At 40.9% G+C, this 24,232-nt stretch overlaps 1 protein-coding gene across 1 annotated transcript; it reads left to right on the top strand.

Moving 5' to 3' along the window:
• Nucleotides 1-1,300: 1,300 nt before the first annotated feature.
• On the top strand, nt 1,301-22,850 carry kansl1l (KAT8 regulatory NSL complex subunit 1-like; the record flags this gene model as incomplete). Its single annotated transcript, XM_079254727.1, has 15 exons — nt 1,301-1,367; nt 1,955-3,079; nt 7,772-7,910; nt 8,057-8,209; nt 8,997-9,100; nt 10,098-10,260; nt 10,571-10,757; nt 11,215-11,346; nt 18,899-19,042; nt 19,336-19,436; nt 20,288-20,400; nt 20,569-20,632; nt 20,724-20,836; nt 21,065-21,185; nt 22,641-22,850. Exons 2-15 carry the CDS (start codon nt 1,998-2,000, stop codon nt 22,848-22,850), a joined length of 2,826 nt encoding a protein of 941 aa, XP_079110853.1. The 5' UTR covers nt 1,301-1,367; nt 1,955-1,997.
• Nucleotides 22,851-24,232: the final 1,382 nt, after the last annotated feature.

Raw genomic sequence — 24,232 nt, 5'->3', positions numbered from 1 at the left:
TTTTCTGTTTGGAAAAGAGCCTCACTACTATCTTACATGTTAACACGATCTATATTTATGAAAAGCATGTTCCCTTTTGAAAATAGAGGAATAAACCTGATTTTTTATTTATACTACATATATATATATTAATATTCTTTGCATATATATACTGTATGCTTGTCGAGTGGTGGAATGTAATACAGGGAAACTTTAAGTACATTTGGCTGATAATGACCTATAATAAATAGATGTTTTCCCTTTTAATCTTCTGAAGGGCAAATGATCTAAGATGACACCTTCGAGGTCTGCTGGAAATGTTGCATTTGTTTAATCTTTAACTAAATCCTGAAGGTTAATGTTAACTAGTAATGCAGACTCCTGCATTTTCTAAACATGTTTGTTAATATCTTCCTTGAAGCTAGCATACTCACTTTGCTTTGAAGAATGGTGGTTCTATATATAGCAACTTTTTTTCTTTTCTTTTTATAATACTTAATTGTGACTCAATATGTGACATATGCATTGATATATATGACAATTTTGAGAAATTATCTTGTAGGTAACATATCTGCATCTAATAAAAACATGTTATAAACAATTAATTTGTTTGTTTGTTGTGTTGGTGGTTTCATTTAGCTTGATGAGTTAGAATGAAAATAACATTTTAGGTGAATTGATATTAGCACAAGGTTTTCAAGATATGCTTGATTTGTGTTGGTGGTTCTTTTTTTTTTAAGGTAAATATATTGTCAAACTGGGCATTATATGCACAGACTCCAAGAAACCGCTGTAATCCAGCACTAATTTAAAAAAATGATCACGTTGGCATAATAAATTCCAAGTTGTTGTCTTTTTTAAATGAAAAAAAGTTAATTAAAAATAAATATCTTAAAAAGATCTATCCTTTTTGTATTTATTAAGAACAATCGTAGATTGAATTATATAACTTCATAACCTCTCTTGTGTATGAGTTAACTCCGCTTTCACTATCAATGTTTCGCTTTGATAAAAACTGATTAATGGAATTTGTCGCTGTGAGTTCTTTAATGTCCGAGCTTCAGAAGAGACATTGAAGGCGCCACGAGTCCGGTCCGTCCCTCCCGCCTTCAGATGTTCGCTCTCCGCTTCTGTCGGCGGTTGGTTAGGGGAGGAGGAGATGGGGGAGGAGGCTGCGAAAACAAATCCCGTCGAAGGGGAACGGATTTGTTTTTTATGTCTTATTTAGTTTCCTTTAGATATATAACTGTCGCCCTTGTGGAAAACGCGGTTTGTAAGAGGAGAAATCTCCGACATTGAACAGTAGAGGCTTTGAGAGATCAGTCCCACTCGGTCGAGCATCTTGGTGGAAAACGCGATGTTCAGTCAACGGTTCACCTCCTGGGCAGGTGAGTAACTGGAGACTTCAACCGGACTTTATATGATGTTTCTATTTACGTTTGTGGTAAGGCTTTTCTAGCTTCTAAAAAAAAGCGGTGTTTATATGGTTTTCTATTTAATCTCCCGAGGGGCGTTTGACCTGTGGAGGAGTAGAAGTACCCGATTCTAATATTGGTTTTCGCTGGAGTCTTATTTTTTCCCAACAGAAGCTCGTGGGTTTGTCAGTTTGGTCCTTAAAAGTAGAAAACAAGGTTAGACTCAAATGAAATGTAAAAGCCAAGATAAAAATGGGAGTTTAATCAAACTAATTATGTATTAACTATGAATCAGATGAAAGGGTTAGGGGGCAGAAAAACGGGTTATTGATTTACTAGTTTTCTTATAGAAAGCTCAGTTAACCAACGTTAAAGTGGTTTTTTTTTATTTGGATTTATCTGGTCTTAAGTGGACCCATGTATTTAATTATACTGACTTAAATCTCTTAGATAATTGTGATGTTATTTAAAAAAAAGTGTTTGCTCAAGTAAAAAGAACTCTGAAAATAGTTTTTGTGTGGCTATCTACTGTATTGTGCTACTGTATTTCTTGGTCTTAGGTTTCCGAAGGCACAACCTGTGAACTCTGCAGCCAAGAGGGTGATGGCCCCAGCTCTGACCAAAATTGTGAAAAATGGCCATGGAATCCACTTGTCTTCACCTCCTGCCTCTGCCAAAATAGACTCAGATGGGAGAGCCATGTGTGCGAATGAGCTGGAGCCTCATATGATATCCACAGATGATGGTGACATCCAGAATATATGGCTAAACCTTTGCTCTTTTCGTGCTCCGGACCCCTGTTCCCCAGATGCCTCGGTGAACCCCAGGCTTTCATCGTGCGTGCAGACGTCTGACAGCCAGCGTGAAATGGTACCACTGCCCAGTCCAGGCTCCCTTATCAGCTTCCTCTCCTTTAATAAATGCCACAGAGATTCTCAGCAGGTGCCTACTGTCTTCCCAGGTGTGTCCGACATGTTTATAATCCCTGTTTCTGAACATAATAGCCAAGGGGCTTGTCTAATGCATGGACAGAATGCGGTTCCTGCATATGGACCAGATGGTGTTGATGTGTGGCACTCCTCTCTTAATCTCACAGGTCCCTCCTACTCCCATAGTGACAATAAGTTTTGGGGTGACACTCACTTACTTGCAGCCCAACCTACAATTGCGTATAAGGAAGTAACAAGAATGTCCTGCCCCCGTCTTCCTCCTTGTCATCCATCTTCAGTACAGCCTGGCCTTGTTATGGGAAACCCTGATCATCAGGGATCGAGTGTTGTGTTAGAAGAGGTTGTGAGAGAACAGCTGTCCAGGCAGGCAGGGCTACAAGGCCGTGCTCGGAGACTTCAAAAGAGACTGAAAGCCGTGCTGGGAGAGCATGCTTTGTTACACTGCAGCCAGCAGTTGGAGGGACTGAAGAATCACTGTCAACTTGGAGATGTTTCATATGACTGCCTGGAGTCTATCCATCCTGGTTTATTACCTCCACAAGCGTGCAGTAATCCTCAGTCTTCTTGGCAAGAGTTTTGCAGAGCCTCGCCTTTCTTCGCAGAGGTCACAGAGTTTAGCCACTCCAGCCAATCGTTGCTGAGAAGCCTGCAGGAGGACCTGGACTCGGAGGCCACAGGCAGCAGCAGTTCAGATGAAGACGCAGAGGACAAGATTCATGGCAATATATCATCTGTGTGAGTATTCACACACACTGATTAGCAGGTAGAAGATTTTAACATTTAGGCTATGACTCACCTAACAAATGCAATAGCTGCCAGCTGGTGTGTGTGATTTTTAAACAAAATGCATAAAACAAAGTAGCCACTTTTGGTTTTGGGACAAAGTTTTGAGACCAGATGCTGTTATTCTTCTGGAGTTTGCTTTAATTTTTAGATCTGCTTTTTATTTGTGTATAAACACACTGCTGTGAATACATTGCTTGCACAGCTGGTAATCACAGCTAAATAAACCAGCTGGAGTTTAGAGACTTTGGAAGTTCCCTGAACCATAAAATCAGATCATTTCAGGGTTATGTATGAAGTCAACCAGTGATGCTGAAGAACACAGTATCTCAAACTTGTAGGCAGTGTTTGGGATTTGGCAGCCAGAATGCAGCTGTTATTCAGGTTAAAATCATTTAACCTGATTTTTCGACTCAGACAAGTGGACTCGTCTGAGTAAAAAGACTCAGACAAGTGGACAAGACACAGATAACCAGTCCGTTCAGGACGTGGAAGGTATTAAAAACACAGTTGGAGATGAAAAAGGAAACCATGACGACCGCTAGTTGGAGAGAGCGAATGCAGATGTTAAATTTGTTTGACACATGAACGGAAATACTGAAACATGCACATCTACAAATGTCAAGAATGACAGAAAAATCCCACTGCTGATTCTCAGATGACAGTAGAAGTTTTGAAAGTCGGCTGTCTGTGTATGAGGCCCACAGGGCCTCCACAGTTCCTCAATCCATGTTTTACTTGGCCCTCAGTGACATTTACATTGTGGCTGTCGTTAGTACAAGTTTTGTCCTTTCAGCTGCAGAGGGTGTTATGACATTTTATTTAGCCATGCACTCACACGTAGTTCTCTTTCCATGCAGCAGTCATAACAGATTTAACTGACGAGCCAGCCCTCTTTTTACCCGCAGGGTAGGAAATAAACACAGGCTTGCCAGCAAAGTCAGCAACGTGCCAGCCATTCTTTGCTATGATGCCTCAGTCTCATTTTTTTTAGTGCTTAATACTTCTAAAGTATGTGTGTATGTTTGGGTTGAATGCCTAAAGTGCTGCCATACAAGAGTCCTTCCTTTTTTCTTTTTTTTTTTTACTTTACTGTTGTTCCATCATGCATGCAAGGTTTTGTTTTGGGATGCAAACAAACCAAATGATGGCTTCCAGCATCTCACACAATCTTTATCTTAATCAGATTTATATTTATGTTCTCCCTTTTCAGATTATGTCGTGGAATTCCAATGAATTTAGTTTAAAAGTTTCCAAAACAAATTAGTTATTTGCAGTAAAAGAGGCATTTAGTGAAGAGAAATAATTGTTCTGTCAGCTTTTCTGAGAAGTAAATAGGCTGCCTTGTTGTTTTTATTGCTTTTGCCAACGTGGTGGAAGTTATATTTTCAATGGCCTCAGTTTGTCTGTCTGTTTGTTAGCATCAAAGCTCAAAATGTTATGGACTACTTTTGATGAAAATTTCAGAAAATCTCTGAAATGGCATAAAAAAACAAGTGATTAGACTTTGGGGGTGATCCAAATGACGGCCTGAATCCAGGAACATTACAGGTCTAGGGCTAGCACAAACACCTGAGAAAATTGGTGAACATTGTCACATCTAGGTCTTTGGCTGTACAAACAAAAGGTTGCATTAGTGTAACATCATTTTCAGCATCAATCTCTTTTAAATTGTCTTTGCTTTTTGTAGTATTTAATTTAAAAATGCTGAAAAAGCTGTGTCATGGTTGGCCTCCACAAACAGTTATACAGACAAACTGGAGTTAATTCACATTTGTCCTACAGTTTTAAATTCTGTAAAAGGGTTTTTAATTTGGTCTGAACTGATTTAAGAATCATCTGTGTGAGACTTACCGCACAGGACATCCTGAAAATGAGCATTAACCACAGTGTGAAGATTCAGAAGATAGTGTAAATAGTTAAGAAAATAACTTGATTATGTCAGCAACATTTCCAGCAGACAAAACTCTCACACAGTGGCTGTTCATGTCACCTGGTGCCATCATGCCTCCTTGGTGATCCAAGCCGGTGTTGGCAGCTCTGAGTACAGGTGGAAAGTGAACAGATTTGATACAATCAATTGGTTTCCCTTAGTTGGCTATTATTTATTAAGAATTGGCTTGTATGCATTCTGATTAGATGATAAAGATTTGACTATAATTGATTTGTTTGTAAAGTCCCCTGAGATGACGTTGTGATTTGGTGGTATTTAAATAAAACTGAATTGAATTCATGACACAGTGAGACCTGCTGACCAGTGCCGCAGTCTGGAACCAGTGATCTGTAAAACGTGTGGCCACATTTCCTGGAACGATCTAATTTGGTTTTTTTTTGTCTTATTTATTTAATTTTACAAATTGTTGTTACTTAACGGTGTAAATAGTAATGCATTAGGGGCCACATTTTGTGTGGCCTATGTGTTAATCACAAACGGAACAGGTATGTGATGTTCAGACACAAAAGATCACTCAAAACAAGTAATACCAGTTCTTGACTGACACACACAGATCTGTCCATCTGGATCACAAAAGATGTGTGAAACCACACCAATGTCACCTCACAGCAAAAAGAAACAAGTGCATGTATGGGTTCTCTTTAGGTATTACAGCTTCATCCCAAAGTCTAGAAACATGCAGGTTTTGTCAATTGGAGATACCGGATTGGCCCATAGGAGGGTGTGTGTGCGTGTGTATGTGACCGTGCATTGATTGACTCTGTGTGTTGGCCCTGTGATTGATTGGCAACCTGTCTAGGCTGTATACCACCTCCTGACTAATAGCAGCTGGAATAGGATAAAGTAGGGATTGAAAATGGATGGCAGGATAGCAGGTACTGAGGAATACTTTCATTCGCCTTTTATAAACCCCTTTTGATAATGAAGCCCTTCTACTTAGAACATGTGTAGTCTCATTCATATTTCCAGTAAAAGAACTGTTGTTTGACTCTGTTTCCCGAGTTTGAGCAGTGAAGAAAACAAAAACGTTAATTAGGTCTGACAAGAAGAGTGAGAAGAGATTGTTTATTGTGCGAGAGGTTATATGTTTGTGGTTTTGTCCATTTTATTTGGCCTGCTTTATCTTCAAACTGCCACCTTGCCCTTTGTCTAACAATGCTCTGGGGTTAGTGAAAGACCCCTAAGGGTGATTTTTATGGCAGGTTACTCAACGAGGATAACCCCGTGCTGGGGAGGGGATGGGTCATTGCTTTCTTTTAAAAAAATGTTGAGTAACTTGGCCTTTAACACTTTGGGTGCAAACTTGTAAAACAGTGACCTGTTTTGGCTTGTAGGACCTTTACATCAGTATTATTCAGCTTTTTGTAGTAACACTACACAGCATCAGCTATTACTCCTTTTTTTTTTCTTTAATTACACTTTATGGGAGTGTTTTTCTGACTCACATGTATGTTCTCACATGAAGTCGCTTTGGACAAAGTGTCTGCTCAATGAAAGAATAGAATAGATTCAAATAGGATAGAATAGCAAGGGCCAAGGAAGTGAAAATAATCCATCCATCCATTTTCTTAATCTCTCAATCCAATTGAGGGTTGCAGGGAGCTGGAGCCAATCCCAGTAATCATTGGGCAAGAGGTAGGGTACACCCCATGCAGGTCACGATTCCCTGAAATAACCTAGAGCCACTTGTTATAGCTGGAAATAACATGCACCAGTCACAACTTGCCTGTGAAAATTCAAAGCAGTCTCTGTGCGTCTTCTGTGTGAACTCATATTTTACCCAACAGTATTTGAGTGCCATTATGATAAATAGGCAGTTTATTAGCCTGTATGCCAAAAGGCACAAAGCAGCTGTTCCTCTTTTTGTCCTCTCCTTTTTCTGTCCCGGCTAATGCCTGGCAAATATTCCTGGAATTTCCTCATTATACAGTTGGGAAGAGCTGCGGGGCAGTCAGGTCTGGTCATTGTCTGTGTAGAAAAGAGGGCATCTATAGCCGAGCAAACAGATTTTATCTTAGAGTACACAGAAAAATTGTTTTAAAAGCTGTCAATGACCAATTTTTATCTTGATATTTTACATGTTGAGGATAATCTCAGTGCGATTGTATCCAGATGAGCAAACATCTGAGTTCTGTGATTAAATAGGCCAAGAGTGAAATTACTGCCTCATCTTGTCCAAGGGGATTGTGAAGTGTGCTGTGTGTAGCTGCTTGCTGGCCTGCCTAACCTTTCCCTTTGCAGCAGGGTGTTTGAAGTGGGGGAGACCCTCCCTGTCCAAGCCAAGGTCCAAGAGCACTGCCATAGCAACTATTGAGCTGTTGAAGTCAGCCACACACTCGCATACATATACACATAAAAAGGACAAATGCTAAATAAACCTGGAAGTGCCATGGAAACACCCTGTGGACAGACAATAGACCCAATCAATTCACTTTTTTTTGTGTTTGTTAGTTCTCTCCCCTGGAAACATCCAAACTGCTTTCATCTGCTACCTTCCTTTGATGATTTAATTCATTATCTTTAAACCTCATCCTATCTACATGTGAGATCTTAAAGGTTTTATGTCAGAATTTCCTTCTTTTGAGGGTGAATGATTTTTTTTCTTTAATTTAACTGAATATGATAAATGATTGACCTAATAAATCAGTATTAAGTTCCCTCATCCATCACCTTGCACTTCCTGCCCACAGGAGCAGCTGTGAGAAACAGTGGCTGGAAGAAAGAGCGGAGCTGAGCAGCAGATGGAGCTGGTTGCAGCTTCGCCTGGCCAAGCTGGAAGAGAGGATCCAACAACTGGTCAAGCTCCACAGACACTTATGTGCCACCAAGGTATGGTGTGTATAGTCATATCATACACATAAAAGACTGTCTTTGATTGGAAAGGTTAAAAAAAAAAACCAAACAACAATATTAAAGTACTTAAAATGAAATGGTCAGTATACTGTATGCTGTCTTTGTTTCTGTCTGTGTCTAAGGGTGGGGTGATACTTGCCGAGTCCCAGCCACTGACTGACAGGCAGATTCAGCACACCCTGATGAGTGAAATGGCCGGGTTATGCTGCACAGCTTTGGATGCAGACACTGAGCCCTGCAGCCCCACACATCTTCTGCACAACATAGAGAGACAGGTAGGAGGGAGGGACTTCAACACAAAACTATACCAGGATTAGTCAAAGGATTAGGAAGATATCTTTTTTGCACATAATGTCAAGAGATTGTCTTTTTCACTTTGGTGTAGAGAAAAGTGCAGGAGGTTGCTTATCTTCTCTAATGCTATATCCCAGTTTCAGGTTGAGAGGATTTGACTAATCAGTCACAGTGTGCTTTCTGTTAGACCCGTGTGTTATTATGCTAAATTAGATGCTGCAGGTGGAATAAATGAATTGCTTCAGCTTCATGTTGTCAGCTGGTTGTAATCGTCTCAGAGGGAAAGGGTTTATTAATAGTTCCAGCTGTTCCGGGCTAAGATAGTTACTGAGAGTGGCCTATTAATCTAACTCACACACAGTCTTAATGGGATTGTGAGTTGATTGTAGATTCAGTGATGTTAGTCTTTTCTAATTTAAATGTATGCTCAGGAACAACTCTAAAAAAAAGCATTTCTTGTTGACTCCTGCTCCAAAGAGAGATTTTTATTTTTATTTTGCATTTGTTTTTCCATTAGGAGTTGGTCTGAGGGGGGTAAGTGTAGTCTCATACCAAAATGTGTGTGCTGTGTTTAATGTATGCCTATTTGCTTGGATTGTTCAGCATTCCACTTGGTACTGATATAGAATCAGACATGAAATACAAGTTTATAAGCACTAAAGCCAGCACAGCTGTGTGTAGCACACTGCAGTTAGCTTTGTGCTTCATGGTTCAATTTCACCTTATTGATGTGTGAAATGGATTATTTGGGTGATATCTTCTCTGCAGAGTGCCCAGCTTAACCAGATTGTGAACAGTCTGATGACTCCGCTCAGCTTTTCACCACTTTCTAAACCATCCCAGACCTCAAAGGAAAGGAGAGCCCTCACAAGGTGTGTGACACTGCAGTGCTTTTAATGAGTTACAGCTAAAGAATACATCTATTTTTTTCTGTCTTTAAACTTCATCACATATTTTGAACTACAGCTCCCACTATTTATTTATTTGCAGTGTTCATTGTAGTTAAATAATGGTTGAAAACCTACAAACCAGCAGGAGAAGTGTTGATTCAGTGACACATGAGGCTGCTTTTGATCTTAGTTTATAGTTAAAAGGCATCAAGGAAAGTAAAGCAAGTCTTCTCAGCTTGCCTATCAGACAGAGCAAAGATGGCTTCCTAAAGACCTGCAGCCGCACTCTTGCTAAGTCTTCTTTGATTTTATATCCAGCTGTGACGGGTCATAAAGCCTATTGATGCTACTTGTTCTATTATTCACTGTCTATGTGTCTTGATACTGTTTTATGCTGCTTTCTGCATTATCTCAAGTTTATCACACACAACAACTCTCAGTTGAACAGTATGCCACTATGTTTTTTATCATTTAGCTTCTGTGTGTAGTAAATGTGAAACTCTGTTAAATATTGACCTGCGCGTTACACTGTATGACGTCTTTGGCAACCAATGAGTTAAGATGATTTGAATATTCCCATTAAGACCAGCACTTACTGAGACATCTACCTGTGCTCATAGCAACATCTGTTGTGACAGTGTGAAGAACAAACTTAGCTGATGTTATTTTACCGCTTCAATTTCTAGATTAACTGATAGAATCATATTTCTGCTTGTAATAAAAAACAGTGACACAGCAGGGTTTCTAACCCTCTCCATGTGGCTGTGAGGATAAAAGCTGCATAATCAATAAAAGACGTTCCTGTGTTTGTTTTTAATTCAAGGAAAGTAACAAGAGTGCATTAGTAGGTATCACTGGTTTGTGGATCTTACTGGTGAGCATAATCTCAAAGACCAACACTGCGAACATAAGGTTTTCTTTTAGTGCATGAGTCATAACCCTGGTATCCTCATGACCTCATCTGATCTTGTTCCTGCAGTTGTCAGAGTGGAGATGATGTTTTTGTGTCTGGGAGCTCAAAGAGAAAGAGACTATGGACCAGGAGGCTCTTCAAAGCTGACGTCTCGCGTGTGTGTGCTCGCACCCGACCCCTTATCACCTACCACAAACGGAAATTATTCACTTTCAAATACAGCAACCCTGTAAGTCCACTGACAGGCTACAGTCTGTCTGTACATCCTGCAACATGATGCAAACTTCCAAAGATCTGTCTCCAGTTATTGATATATTGCTGCAAAGTGACTTTAATTATATTTCCACATAATGTTGAGTAAAGCTTTAAAGCAGTTGTTCTCACTCTTCAGTTCTGGATTGCCACGTATCTTCATTAGTTGTCCAAGCCAAATAGGTGTTTTAAGCTGCACTTCTGTAAAGTAATGTTCATACTGAAGATAGTGTTCACACTCCATACTTAAAAAATGCTCTCTTTGTTCTCTTGTTTTTGTGCTTTAGAATTCAAGGAAGTCCATGTCTACGTTCTCCTCTTCTGTATCATCGTCTTCCTGTTCATGTGGCTCTTCTTGTGATCCTGTAGCATTGTGCTCTGATCCAGACTGCAGCTCCAATTCTCTGCTGTTGTCCAGCTCTTCCAGCTCCAGACCTTTCTCTGTCACACCCCTCTCAACTAGTAGAGGAGATGGTAGGTGCAAAATCAAGGCTTATATACACAATTAAACATATTTTAAGATGTGCAGTTTTCAAGCAAGACTGATTCACCTTAGTTAACTATTGATTTTCACCTGGAACATGACGCTGTCTTCAGGGGCAGTATGTAACCATAATTTCATAGCTTTTCATATTTTAGAGCTGCTCTGAGATTCAATCCACCTTGGATATTTTTTTTGTCATTTCAAGCATGCAGCTGTTTTTGTGCCACACAAAACATTTGGTAGCCCAGATGTGCTTGGTAAAAGAGCAAATAGGATCCAGCTGTGATACGCGGCTTTTCTGAAATTTGAATACAAACATATTCACAGAAATAAAATGGAGATTTTTTTCTGTTTTGACTCACCGATGCAAATTGTAACGATATATTTGATCTTTAGATTTCACTGTGTCTTTCATCATATTGTTAAAATGGTGTCATCTCCTCCCAGACTCTTCTATATGTCACAGCTTGCAGAGGGTCGTGGCCAGAGAGGAATGGTCCCAAAGACCTCTTGTTATCTGTTCTCAACTGTCCAGTCCAGCAATGCACAAGAGAAACAGCTCCACACCACGGCACAACAGTAGGATACTTCCAAAGACACTAGAATAATTCATATGATGATTAAAACTGCTTGGTTTCCTCTAAAATTATTAGTCAAATTGGACAAAAAACAAAATGGTAACATTTTTTAAAAATTCTACAGTAAAGAAAGAAATATTGACACAATGTAATTACAGTCCAACAATATTGGTTATGAAGATGGTGAAAATAAGACTATATACTAAAGAAAATAATACTAAAGTCAAAATGGAATAATTAGCAGGACATGAACAGAAAGGCAATTAAAGTGTTGTCGTGGTTACATTTTATATGACGGATAATGTTTAAAAAGTTTAACCACAAGGCCTCTTCCTGGAATGTTCAGGGTTCTTTTTTCACTTTGAGTAGGAATACTACTACTTGTACTGCAATACAACCCCCAACAGTGTATCCTATACTTCCCCCTCTTCTAGGACTTTGCATCTTATTTTTTGAGCTTCAAATAAAACGAATTTACATTTCTGTTTTCTGCATTGAGAAAGATCACTTTAGATTTGCTTCATTAGTAAATAGACACAGCTTTAAACACTGTATGGAGAAAAGAAGCTATTTTACATTATTACCATTAAAAAGATACAATGGAGTATTAGGGCTACAATGAGAAAAAAAATAGTGTCAGATTATTATTTTTTCCCCTGCTTCACCAGAGAATAAAGTCGAAATTACCAGAATAAAGTCGAAATGTGGTTTCAAGAATAAAGTCGAAATGATGAGAACAAAGCCGAAATACTAATATTAAAGTCGAGTTTTCAATATGAATTTCAACAGCTTTAAAACATAATGCCTTGTGTGTAACCTACTCACTTTTACATCAAGAAGTTGCATGCACACACGTTGTAGCCTACACGGCATGCGGTCACTCTGTCTTTTTTTTTTTTTTAACTTTAATCTCATTTCGACTTTATTCTCAACATTTTGACTTAAATCTCGAAACTGTATTTCGACTTTATTCTCGTCATTTCCACTTTATTCTCTAGTAAAGCAGAGGAAAAAATAATAATCCGACATTATTGTTTATGTTCTCATTGTGGCCCTAATACTCTGTCGTGAAAAGATGTCGTCCAAATCAAAATTTAATTTCTGTTTGACTTTGTAGGCTTTTTTTTTGTAAAAAAAAAAAAAAATTACTCAAAGCAAATTTAAGATCAGAAATCATAATAATTTCTATCACTTTTTTCTTGTTTACATTTTATCTAAATATTTTACATACAATTAAACAAAGCTGAAATTTCACATTATTTTTGCAATTCTACCATTTTCTTTTTTTTTTTTTTTTTTTTTTTTTTTTCTTTTTTGTCTTGTCCAGCATTTAAGCAAGCAGACTGATGTTCTGGATGCTGTGTTCTGCTGAGCAAATTTATTTTGCCAAGGGGAACTTTTGTAGATGTAATGATCCCCTTGTATTTCTTGATTCTTATTTTATTTTTCAATTTGTTTTGGATAATAGCTTGTATTACAGAGTTTATGCTACTGGACCCGACCGGAAAGGACAGGAAAGGGGCAGAAAGAGAACAGAAAAGAGAACATAAAAAAAAAACAAAACAAAAAAAAAAAAAAAAAAACAAAAGAAAGAGATCAATGCATACATGTATATGCACATACATACCCACCTACATATATATGTATATACACTCGCACATACATTATATATATACATATATACATACATACATACATATACACATACATACACATGCATACACACACATGTACACATACATGCATACATAAAGATAGATATACATACATACATATACACATACATACACACACATATATATATATATATATATACATATATACACATATACATACTCACATACATACACATACATATACACATACACATACACACACATACACTCACACATATGCATACATATATACATATCCATACACATACATACATACACATACACATACACATAAGTACACACACATACCCACCCACACACATAAATATATACACCCACACAAGCCAACTCTAGGTTCGTGGAGAACAAAACCGTTGACAATCATGAAGACCAGAAACTAGCAAGTTAAGTCAAAAAGACAGAAAGAGAGGTACCTGCTGTTAGTGAATAAACTTGCTGGATGACTCAGTGACTGTGACACATGCAGACCATTCATGCAGAACATTCAGAGTGGAACGTGTTTAGAGAAGAGTGATCATGCCAATGTGACCCCGCCCGCCTACAGCTAGAGGAAGGCCAGGAGAACCCAGAGACCCGGGTAACCGACAGTCACCCCCAGGTACAGATCCCAACCCCCCCACTCCAGAGCCAGCCATGCATCTGCCCAGGAGGTGGCGAAGGAGGTGCCCAACCAGAGTCCCCCGCAGTCAGGGGGAACAGGCCCCAGCAGGCCCAGGCCGGCAAGGGCCGATCCCGCCGGGCACCGGCCACCTAGGGCAGACAGAGCGCAGGCCCCAGGGCCCCAAGAGCCCGTGAGCAGCCCCCCGCCCCCGCAGGCAGAGGGCACAGCCCACACCGACGGAGGACCAGGATCCCCAGACCGCCACCCAGCGGCAGCCAGGTCGCACCCCAGCGCACCAGCCGCGCCCCCGGGTACAGGACACCCCCCCCCCACCACCAAACCACACACACATATACATGCATACCCCGCCCCCCCCCCCCAACACGCACTCCCCTCACACATATACATGCATACCCCCCCCCCCCCCCCCCAAACACGCACTCCCCTCTCAACCCCCATCCACACAACCCTCTGCAATCCATGCACATCATCCATAACATATACAACCCCACCCCACCTCTACTCACTCACCCATACCAAGTCACACGAACCCCAATCGCCCCCGCCCCCACACACGCTCACACCCCCCCCCCCCCCCCCCCCACACACACACACACGCTCACACCCCGCCACCCCATCCCTCTACTTCTACCCAACCACACATGCCCCACCAAACACCCCTCCACCACCCATAGCCCCCCTCCAAACTTCACCCTCACTCACACATCCCATTCCACATATACACCCCCCCCTACACACACACACACACACACACACATACCCTCACTCCTCCAACACAGGCACACCCCAATACAACCCACGCGCCAACATACCCCTCCACACACACATCTACTCATCCTCACACATCCCTATCCCCTACCCACCTATATCCCCAACCCTAATCCCCCCCCCAGCCATCCCACCATCCATCTGTAACCCCATACACCCACTCCCACACATCCTCACCTCACCCCTCCATCATGTCCCATGTGAGATACCTCAGAGGGGGCAGAGGACAGGATGGCCCCGATCAGGGCCCCCATAATTACCGCCCACCACTCCCAGCGTCCCCCCCACCACCCCACAGATGCAGCCGACCCAGCACCCCCCCAGGGCCGGCGACAACCCTCCTACAGCCAGGCCAGCCCAGACTTAGGCCTAATGGACGGCACTCTTCCCCCACCCGTACCCCCCCCCAGTAAAGCCCCGAGAGCAGGGGCATGAGAAGACCCTATCGTCCCTGCCTCCCCCCCGCTTATGACTGATTGTGAAGTATGTATTAGTTGCAATTAAAACTGAGGGAATTGCCACGCGGTGTTGGGAGAGGGACCACCTAAGCAGCCCCGCCCACCATACACCGCATGCTCTTCCCCCTAATCATGTGAGTCGTCAGTGTTTTGGTGTTTGGTGTCTAAGTGTAATTAAAACTGGGAGGTGAGCCGAGGCTGGGTGCAGCGATCAAGACCACCTTGATGGCCTTTCTCACCACCCAGCGCCACGTGCACACCTCCCAATACCCTGCCTGTGTGTGATGGGGAGCGGGGAGGAAGAGGGGTTGAGGGATTTAAGTCTGGAGGAAAGTGAGCTTTCCTCCAGAAGGTGAGCCGCCCGCAGCACTGGGCATGCCCCCTACTCCCAGGGCCCCCCAAGGACCAGGACAAGCCGGAGACAGCCATCCCCGTAACCAGAGCCTTCGGCGACTCTAACCAGAGAGTCATCACCGACCCAAGAGGGGACCAACTCACCACATGCAGAAGGGGGGCACGAGGACAAAGAGGAGGCGGGGCGGCAGAAGGGGAATCCCAGACCGATTGTCCACCGCCCCCTCACTCACAGAGTACACCCCCACCTGGGGACATGAAGTCCCCACCTTGTCCACACATCGGCACTTCACACTGTCTCAGCACAAACCTACAGCCACACACACACACACACACTTCCGGACACATTCAGGTCCACCCAGCCACCCGTTCAGCCCACCCTTAAAACCATCCTCCTGACCCCCACGTCACATCCAAATCTCCCCCACTCCCATCCATCATATCTACACTTATCCACCAACCTACCACACACATGCACCACCCACTCCCCCATACATACACCCCTGCCCCCCCCACACACACACAGACAGCACGCCCCCCCCTCCCCCCTCCTCCCCCCCCATACACACACCCGTGTACATGCACCACCGCCACTCCCCACATACACGCATCACCCCACTCCCCTACACACACGGCACTACCCCCCCCACAGACACCACGACACCCCCCCCACACACGCATCATCACACTTCCCCACCCACACACATCCACATACCTATGTACCGCCACCAGTCCTCAACGCACACCCCCTACACACATCCCTCCATACACACTCACATCCCATCCACACTATCAAACACCCCCCACTCAACAAGTCCCAGGGTCGCAACCAGGCACCAGAGCACGTACCTGCCCGCCGCCGCAGCGGCAGGTCCAGGTCAGCCCAGCCCCCCCCCGGCACAAGCCGACCCCCCACCCCCAAGAGACAGGGGACAACCCCGGGCACCGGAGCCCGGGACCCCGCCCAGCCCACCCCACGGCGGCACAGGCGCCCGTTACGGAGTCACGCCCGCCAACCCATCCCCCGCCAGCGACCTCGCCCCGCCGCTGCGCGGCAACTCCAGCCGCTGGCCCATCCAGGTCCACAGTAGGGCTAGAAACCTAGCCACTCCAGCAATGGAGCAGTCAAAATCCCCCCCCAGGAGCCCACCACAGACCCACAGCCCCCAGAGAACCCCAACCGGCCACCAACCCCGAGCGCAATAAGGTCACATTCTCCCCCCATACTAAGTGATGGAGCTGATCACAGGGGACCAGAGGGAATAAAGTTCAGCTGACTGATCTCTTGAGGAGGCAGACATCATCTCGACACTGATGTGATCTAATAAGAGATTTCTGAACTGCTGGATACACAGACTTTGTTTGCTTTTCCAGTTTAGAAGGATAGTTTTCTTTGCGATACATAAACTGGTGAGGATTAAGTTTGCAGAATTAAATTCTATGTTAATTTCACCCAAGTAACCCAGTAGGCCCAGTTTGGGGTTTGTAGGGATGTTACATTTGAAGCAATTTGACAGATCTTTACATACCTGAAACCAGAATTCCTGGACAGGTGGGCAAGACCACAAAGCATGGTAGTAGCTGTCAATTGTGTTGCCAGTGCAGTGTGGACAGATGTTTGATTGTGACAGACCCATCCTGAACATCCTGTGTCCTGTATAATGAGTTCTATGCAGAATTTTAAATTGTATTAGTTGCATGTTTGAATTCTTAGTCATTGTAAATGTATTTGAACAGATTTGTGACCATTCATTTTGGTCAAAGTTACTGGATAAGTCTGCTTCCCATTTAGAAGTTGGGAGACATATGGAATCGTCTAGCTTTGATAGTAATCTATATATTTTGGATAACAGTTTCGGGGCATTGAGATTTAAGAATTCTGCAGCCCTGATAGGTAGCTGCAAGTTTAATTGATCAGGGGTGTATTTCTTACCTATAATAGATTTAAGTTGGTGGTATTCTAAGAATTTTGTGCTGCTGATTTCATATCGTGAAGTAATTGTATCAAAAGGGAGAAAGTTCCCATTTTCTATTAAATGTTCTAACTGTTTTATTCCTTTATTCTTCCACTGAGGGAAGTTTATCATTTTCCGGTTTTGCTGGATGTCGGGATTGTTCCAAATAGGTGTAAGTTTGCATGGAATAAGCAAGGATTTGGTTAGTTTAAGAAATTCCCACCAGGCCATTAGTGAGGAGCTGATATTAATGCTTTTAAAGCATTTTTGGCGTTTGACAGCTGTGCTGATAAATGGCAGGTCTGAAATTGCCATATCCTCACACATAGCTTCTTCTATATTAAGCCATGGTTCATCTAGATAGCTAGGTTTAAGCCATTTAGAGATGTATTGTAGTCTATTGCTTATAAAGTAATTTTGGAAATTAGGCAAGTCTAAGCCACCGCTATCTTTAGTCTTCTGGAGTGTTTTTAGACTAATCCGTGGTGGTTTGTCTTTCCAGAGAAATCTAGTAACATTAGAGTCCAGTGATTTAAACCAGGTGGAGGGAGGTTTAATGGGGATCATTGAAAACAGATAATTGATTTTAGGTAGAATCATCATTTTTATAGTTGCAACTCTTCCCATTAGTGATATGGGTAAACATTTCCACCATGTGAGATCGTCCTCAATTGTTTTTAGTAGAGGGACATAATTTAGCTTTATAAGGTCTGACAGTCTGGGTGAGATGTTTATTCCCAAGTATCTAATATCTCTACCTAGATTAATTCTACCATTTTCTTGTGTTCACTGAAGACAGAAAAATTACTTCACAGTCAACGGGTCCCACCGACCACGGTTGATGGTTCCCTGCAGATAAGATAACCCACTGGGTCTCCATGAGACACCCAGCTGAGCATTAGATGGACATGAAATCACATGGCGTTTTGCCAGTGTTGGGATGTCTTTGTATATCTGTGTCAATATACAAATGGATTTTACCTCTGCTTTGATACACCAGCACTACATGGTTGTAGACTAGATGGATGATCTGCATTTGCTTGTGACTGATTTGATTTGCCTTTCTTGGAAAGGTGGATTTTTATCTGTGTTTCTGTTTTTATATTTTATAACAAGCAGACAAAAACATATGTCATATGGAAGTTAGAGAGCATGTAAGAGGATACATTAAAGAAAGAGACTATAGAGATTTTACTCGCACACACACGCACACACACACACACACACACACACACACACAGTTCTATGTCAATTGACCGTTTTTTTTCAAAAGCAGAGAAAACCCATCTCTGACAGAAACACTATGAAAAGTGATCCCATGACACACAAAAAATGGACTAAGTTTTCATTTCAGACAGAGAATGTGACATTATTTAAACTGACAACACTATATAAATTAATGAGTGGTTAAATGTGGAATGGAAGGCAGATAGAAAAGAATGTATAAGTAAGTTAAAAAAAAAAAAAGTTTCCAGGCATTAATATATTAATTTCACCAAATCCACCTTTCCCCACATTTTCCACTGCTTAAATCTATTTCTGTGCTTTGGTACATAACGCTGAACAAACTGAATGAAAATAGACATTGTGGATACAGGTATTACTTTACCAAAATCTTGGATTGTGACTGAAAAAAAGACAAGCCTATTGACTTTAGTAAATTTGCGAAAAAGGATTTTTATACAATGTAAACTCAGTCTGTGTTTCTGTGTCCTTATAGGCCACAAATACAAGCATCATGCGAGGCGTCATAAAAGCAGAGTTATGGGTCTGTCACCCATCAAGTCATCAGACTCTACCTGGAGTCATCACAACAGATCCAATCGGAGGAAAAAAAAGAGAAGACAAGTCCATAGACTGATAGGTGTGCTCACTCTGCATTGCTCCTGTACAAAAACAAGAGATTGTGATGAAACGACATCAGAGAAATTAACAAGGCTTTGAATCCGGAACAAACATTTGTAAAAACAGAATTTTGCTGAAAAGGAGATCAGGGTGATGCAGAGGTTTAGTTTAGTAAAAATCAAAGCTGTGTACTATTAGTGACACTGCTTCGCATCTGAATTCTGAAAACCACAATTTAAATGTAAACATAGTCAGCTGTGTTTGTTATTTAGTTTCTGTCACAGATACATATAGGTGTGTTTCTATGCCCAGATGATGAGGATGTCCTCTACCAGCTTTTTGATTCGGGACAAAGCTCAGATGATATGCTGGAGGAGAGCTACATAAAAGTCACACACAGACAGGCCTCGGAGGTAAAAAGCTAACATATTTGTTTGTGACTACAGGAGTTATGTAACACAAAGTCCCAGCAGTTCAGATCTTGTGCAGGATCTTATCATGAGGGTTTAAATCATTTGGATGGGCTAAAAGTTTTACTCTTTAAGACTGGGTGGTGCTTAAAAACATCAATCAAAGACTGAACAGAACGCTGCAATGACTTTTTATTCTGTACCATTACATTTGTGTGCAGTTAACTCTCCTAGAACCTACTTTTGGTTGTTTTCTGTTGTTGTGATATGCCGAGGCTTAGATTTCCAATCAGCCTATGACTGTGAGATTGTAAAAACTAAAACAGATTTGTCCAAATAAAATAATGTAGCCCAACCATCACATGTAAGAATTGTCTGATATAGAAATCTTAAAATTCTTACACAAGAAGTGGAATATTGCCATTGAACTGTGCTTTTACTAAACAGTTGTAAATTACACTGATGTCGACTGCGCCTTCACTTTTTTAAGACATATGTAATTCTTTTATACATTATACTTATACACACTGATGTCTTAAGCATTAAAATTTATTTGCATAGTTTCAGTTTTTACATTGAAAGAGCTGTGTCACAATGAATATGTCTGAGAGTTTAATTTTTCCAATGGTTTTCATTTTTTTTTTTTATTTCTAAAAAGAAAAAAACTTAATTTGCGGTAGCCTTGCAACCGAAAGTGTTAGTTATCCAGAATAATCCAACCAACCACATTATTGGATTTGCACAAATGTGAAAAAAGATAATTTGGCACAAAAGCTTCTTCAAGGTATCTTGATGATGTCAAATGACTTCGAATGCAAATCTCAAACCTAAGCATGCTTCATCTTTTCTTAAAGGGCTTTGTCCGTAAACGCCAAGGAGATGGACTTTACAACATCAATGACATTGTCATTCCCATGTCTCACTCTAAAGTGGAAAAGCTGCGATACAAAGACATCCTAACACCCAGGTAAGGAACTAAAGTGCTTGTTTTCTGTAATAGATTATGGAATTACCCACATTTAAAATAGTTTGCAGCAAATATTCTTATATTTTCTATATATTTTGGTAGTCTATTGTTGACACTGTCCTTTATCTTTTCTTTAAAAATAACTGGCAAGATCTGTCTTCCTTGCAGTTGGCGCTTAGTTGATGTCCAGCCTTCAGTTGAAACCAAAGCAGAGGATGATGATAAGTGGCAGGTAATGACTATTTTGAATATGACTGCTTTATTATGTAATAAAACTGATACAAACTAATGCTTTGGTTTTTTTTTGTCTGTGCTGTGGACAGAAAGAGGCTCTCGGAGATGACGTCTTTGCTCAGAGGCACGTGACTTTGGAGCACAATGAGAAGATGCGCTGGTCAACCTGGGATAAAAGAAAGTGCTGTAGACGTCCTACAAGGTGGAAATGCACGCATACACATAAATACACTAGATGTTACAAAAGAGGGGTCTTTGGCAACCTGATTAAATCTCAAATTCTCAAAGCCTGTGCTGAATGTGCAGTGCAGCTGTTGGAGGCTTGTTTTGTTTATTTGCACATATGTGCACAGTTTGCGAAAGCCGACTGCTGAAGTGGTATCATGGAGATTTATGGAGTATGCTTGTTTTTCTCTTTTTTTCTGTACAGATCTGGCAGCAGGCTATCAGACAGTGTAGGCGGGATGTGCACATCAGGGGAGGAGAGTTCTGTGGAGTGGAGTTGGGCTCAGCTGGACACTGATGAACAGGCAGAGTCAGAGGACTGGCTGGTAAGATCAAAAGCACTGCAATGGGCTCCAAATTTCCTAGAAAAACTCAGAATATGAGCGGATGTTCATCCAGATGATACAGGAGTTAATTAGAGTCAAACACCACATTTTCTCTGTTCTGTGTGACATTTAAAAAGTCGCTTTCCGTCACAAGTGTGCTGTTGCCTGGAATCTTTGTTGCTAAAAAATGTTTTTTACTCTCATACTCATTATTGGTACAAATAATTCAGTGCTAGACTTAAAGGCATGCTGAATGTATTGACTTTGCACCTCATAAGTAGTGATGACATTATATAACCTACTACCACCGAATCCCTCTCTGAAAATAAAACAGTACATTGCTCAGCCGGTCATCTCTCTGTAGCTTCAACTAATATTTTCATAGGAACGTGTACAAGTCATGGCTCCATTATAAGACAGCCAAACAGACCTGTTGTCAGTGGACCAGTACAATATTCAGTAATATTCAATATTGTATGCAGGGTGTTTCTAAAGTTTGAAATATTTATGTAAAACAATACAAAATCAGTTATCTCTGTAAAATGTTGCCCAAACTCAGACTGACTGCCTAACACTTATTGGAATCAACAACCAACAAATGATTAACTATAATGACTGCAGTCAACAGACATTCAGCCGTTTTCACTTTCCCTCATGTAAGACGTTGAACCTGCGTGATGTGAGAATATTTGAGAACAGAAACCATTTTATCGAGTGGAGTGAGAACCATTTTGTCTGTAGAGAACCATTTTTCACTTGAACCCTTAACATTGGCTGAAAGATATTTTCTGTAACATCTGCCAAAGACAAAGAATTTGCATTCAGCTGACATGAAAACGATAAAGCGGCAGAAATAAGATGAAAACTAACCAATAGTCGTTCGCCATTCACCTCATGCCAATGAGATTGGTTCTTGAGAGGCTACAGAGATACTTGTCCCCACTTGTTTCTCCTGATACTGCACTGATTGTAGTGCTGTCTACCTCTTCTTGCTGATTGAAGAGTCGCTACTTAACATCCCAGCTATGCCCTTACTTCACTGCTTTGCACTTCCTGCAATCCAGTACCCAAACAAACCATGATTAAAGCACAATCTTTGATTTTTTTTTCTTACTTTTAAACAAGCTTGTGATCCTACAGATATCAAAGACTGAATTCACATCATGAAAATAAGGAACTGAACATGTTCTTATTGACCACTGATATACTTGACATAATATCTGTTTCAAATAAAAATTTAAATGAAAAAAAAAAGACAGAATTGAACAAAATGACCTATCTAGAAAAAGCTGTTTTCTGTTTCATTTTACTAGTGTATATTAGTTTAATTGTGATGTTTTATTTCTTAGGTGAATTTTATAGGATTGACTCTGTTAGTAAAGAAATGATGTATTGATTTCAGATAATATTTATTCAATTTGATAGACATTCCATTTTTGTCTGTGTGCCCTGCAGCCTCAGGCACCTTGGGAGCCCAGAGTGTTTCCTTTGGATGAGGGCGAGGAAGCTTCCCTGCTTTCTGCAGAAGAAGGAAGACTTTCATCAGGATGGGCAGGGTCTAGCTCAGCCTCCCAGTCATCAAAGAGCCCCAACATCCACATCTCCCCAACTCAGTCAGCTTGTGCTGCACTGCCCTCTGATGGACAAAGCCAGAATGGCAGCTGAGGTTTTTCCATGTAAGCTGCAGATGAAAAGTTATACACTTAATGGAACAGCATATTTTTGCTATTAATTTGTTTTTTGCACTAGTTTATATTACCAGTAGAATTTTTAAGTAAACCCATTTAAATCTGCAAAGATAACGTCATTCATTTAGTTATGTTATCTTTTTAGAAAGTTACTAGACAAGCCAGTGAGTTAAAATGCATGATTGCTTTTATTAGTTACTGAATGAATCTTCAAAATGTTCATATTTGTCTGGAATATCAATAATTTATTTATTTTTCCTCTAGATCTCCCCCCCAGAGACCAATGAGCAAAAAATGTGCCCAGGAAACCTTCATTGAGATATTGACTGCATTGCATAAACATAATTTGTTGTAATTTGCTAAATACTTTGATGGAAAAGGAGATGTTATTGTATTGTGACGTGTCACAGTAGTTTTAATTACTTCTGTATCTCCTGCTGCAACTTCAGGTTTGAATATGAGACAGGTACCACATATGAACTTGACAATATACTTCAGTGTAAAGGTTAATCCTGTTTGTAGTTGTTTCATTAGTTTGTATTATTTATTTACACAGTTGTCTTCAAAATGACCACACAGAATAATATTACACATTTTTAATGTAACTTATATTTGCTAACATGTTTGTTGATTTCACATGTGATGTCATTGGTATATGTATTTTTGATGAAAATAACTAAAGTAAATACTCTTATTAGTAAACAAAGTGGATGTCGTGTGTTGCATCTAGTACAGGTCATTTTTGTATTTCTAAACCCTGATTAAGATGATAACGTGTTCTGCACTTACATAGAACCTTCTAACCCTGTTTCTACAAAACATTTTTACATTGTGGTTGTCACTCACACACTCCAACAAGGCTTTTTTATTCTATATATATATATTCTGTACATGCAACACTTCCCTTCTACAACCACACACCAGCAAATTAGGAGCAGTGGAGGGGCTGATGACCTCACTGCTGAGCTTCCAGTTGGAAGATGGCACTCTACCTGCCGGGCCACAACATCCCCCATATGCACCAGACTTATTGTTTGTGCATGGCTAGGCACAAATCTTTACATGCATGTTCCTCCTCTAAAAAAGAAATTAAAACTGATTAAAACATGAGTGTATTAGAGAAAGGAAAAAAACACCTATGGGTTTCCTGAAAACTCTTGCTTGATCCTGGATCAAATGTCTGTAAAGGATTTCAACCATAAACAGAATTGTTTAGGAAAAACACAATATATTGGAAGAACAGTGTAAATGTGGAAAGAGGTCAAGGCACACAAAATGTGACTTATGGTTTAAGGGCTTAGAGATACTTAAAGTTGAATGCTTTAACTTTTTTTAAACTTTAGCAACAGTGACAGCAAC

The sequence above is a fragment of the Telmatherina bonti genome, assembly GCF_933228915.1.
Source record: "Telmatherina bonti genome assembly, chromosome: 15".
In the NCBI taxonomy this organism is placed as follows: domain Eukaryota; kingdom Metazoa; phylum Chordata; class Actinopteri; order Atheriniformes; family Telmatherinidae; genus Telmatherina; species Telmatherina bonti.
This window is presented reverse-complemented; position numbering and strand designations above follow the sequence as displayed.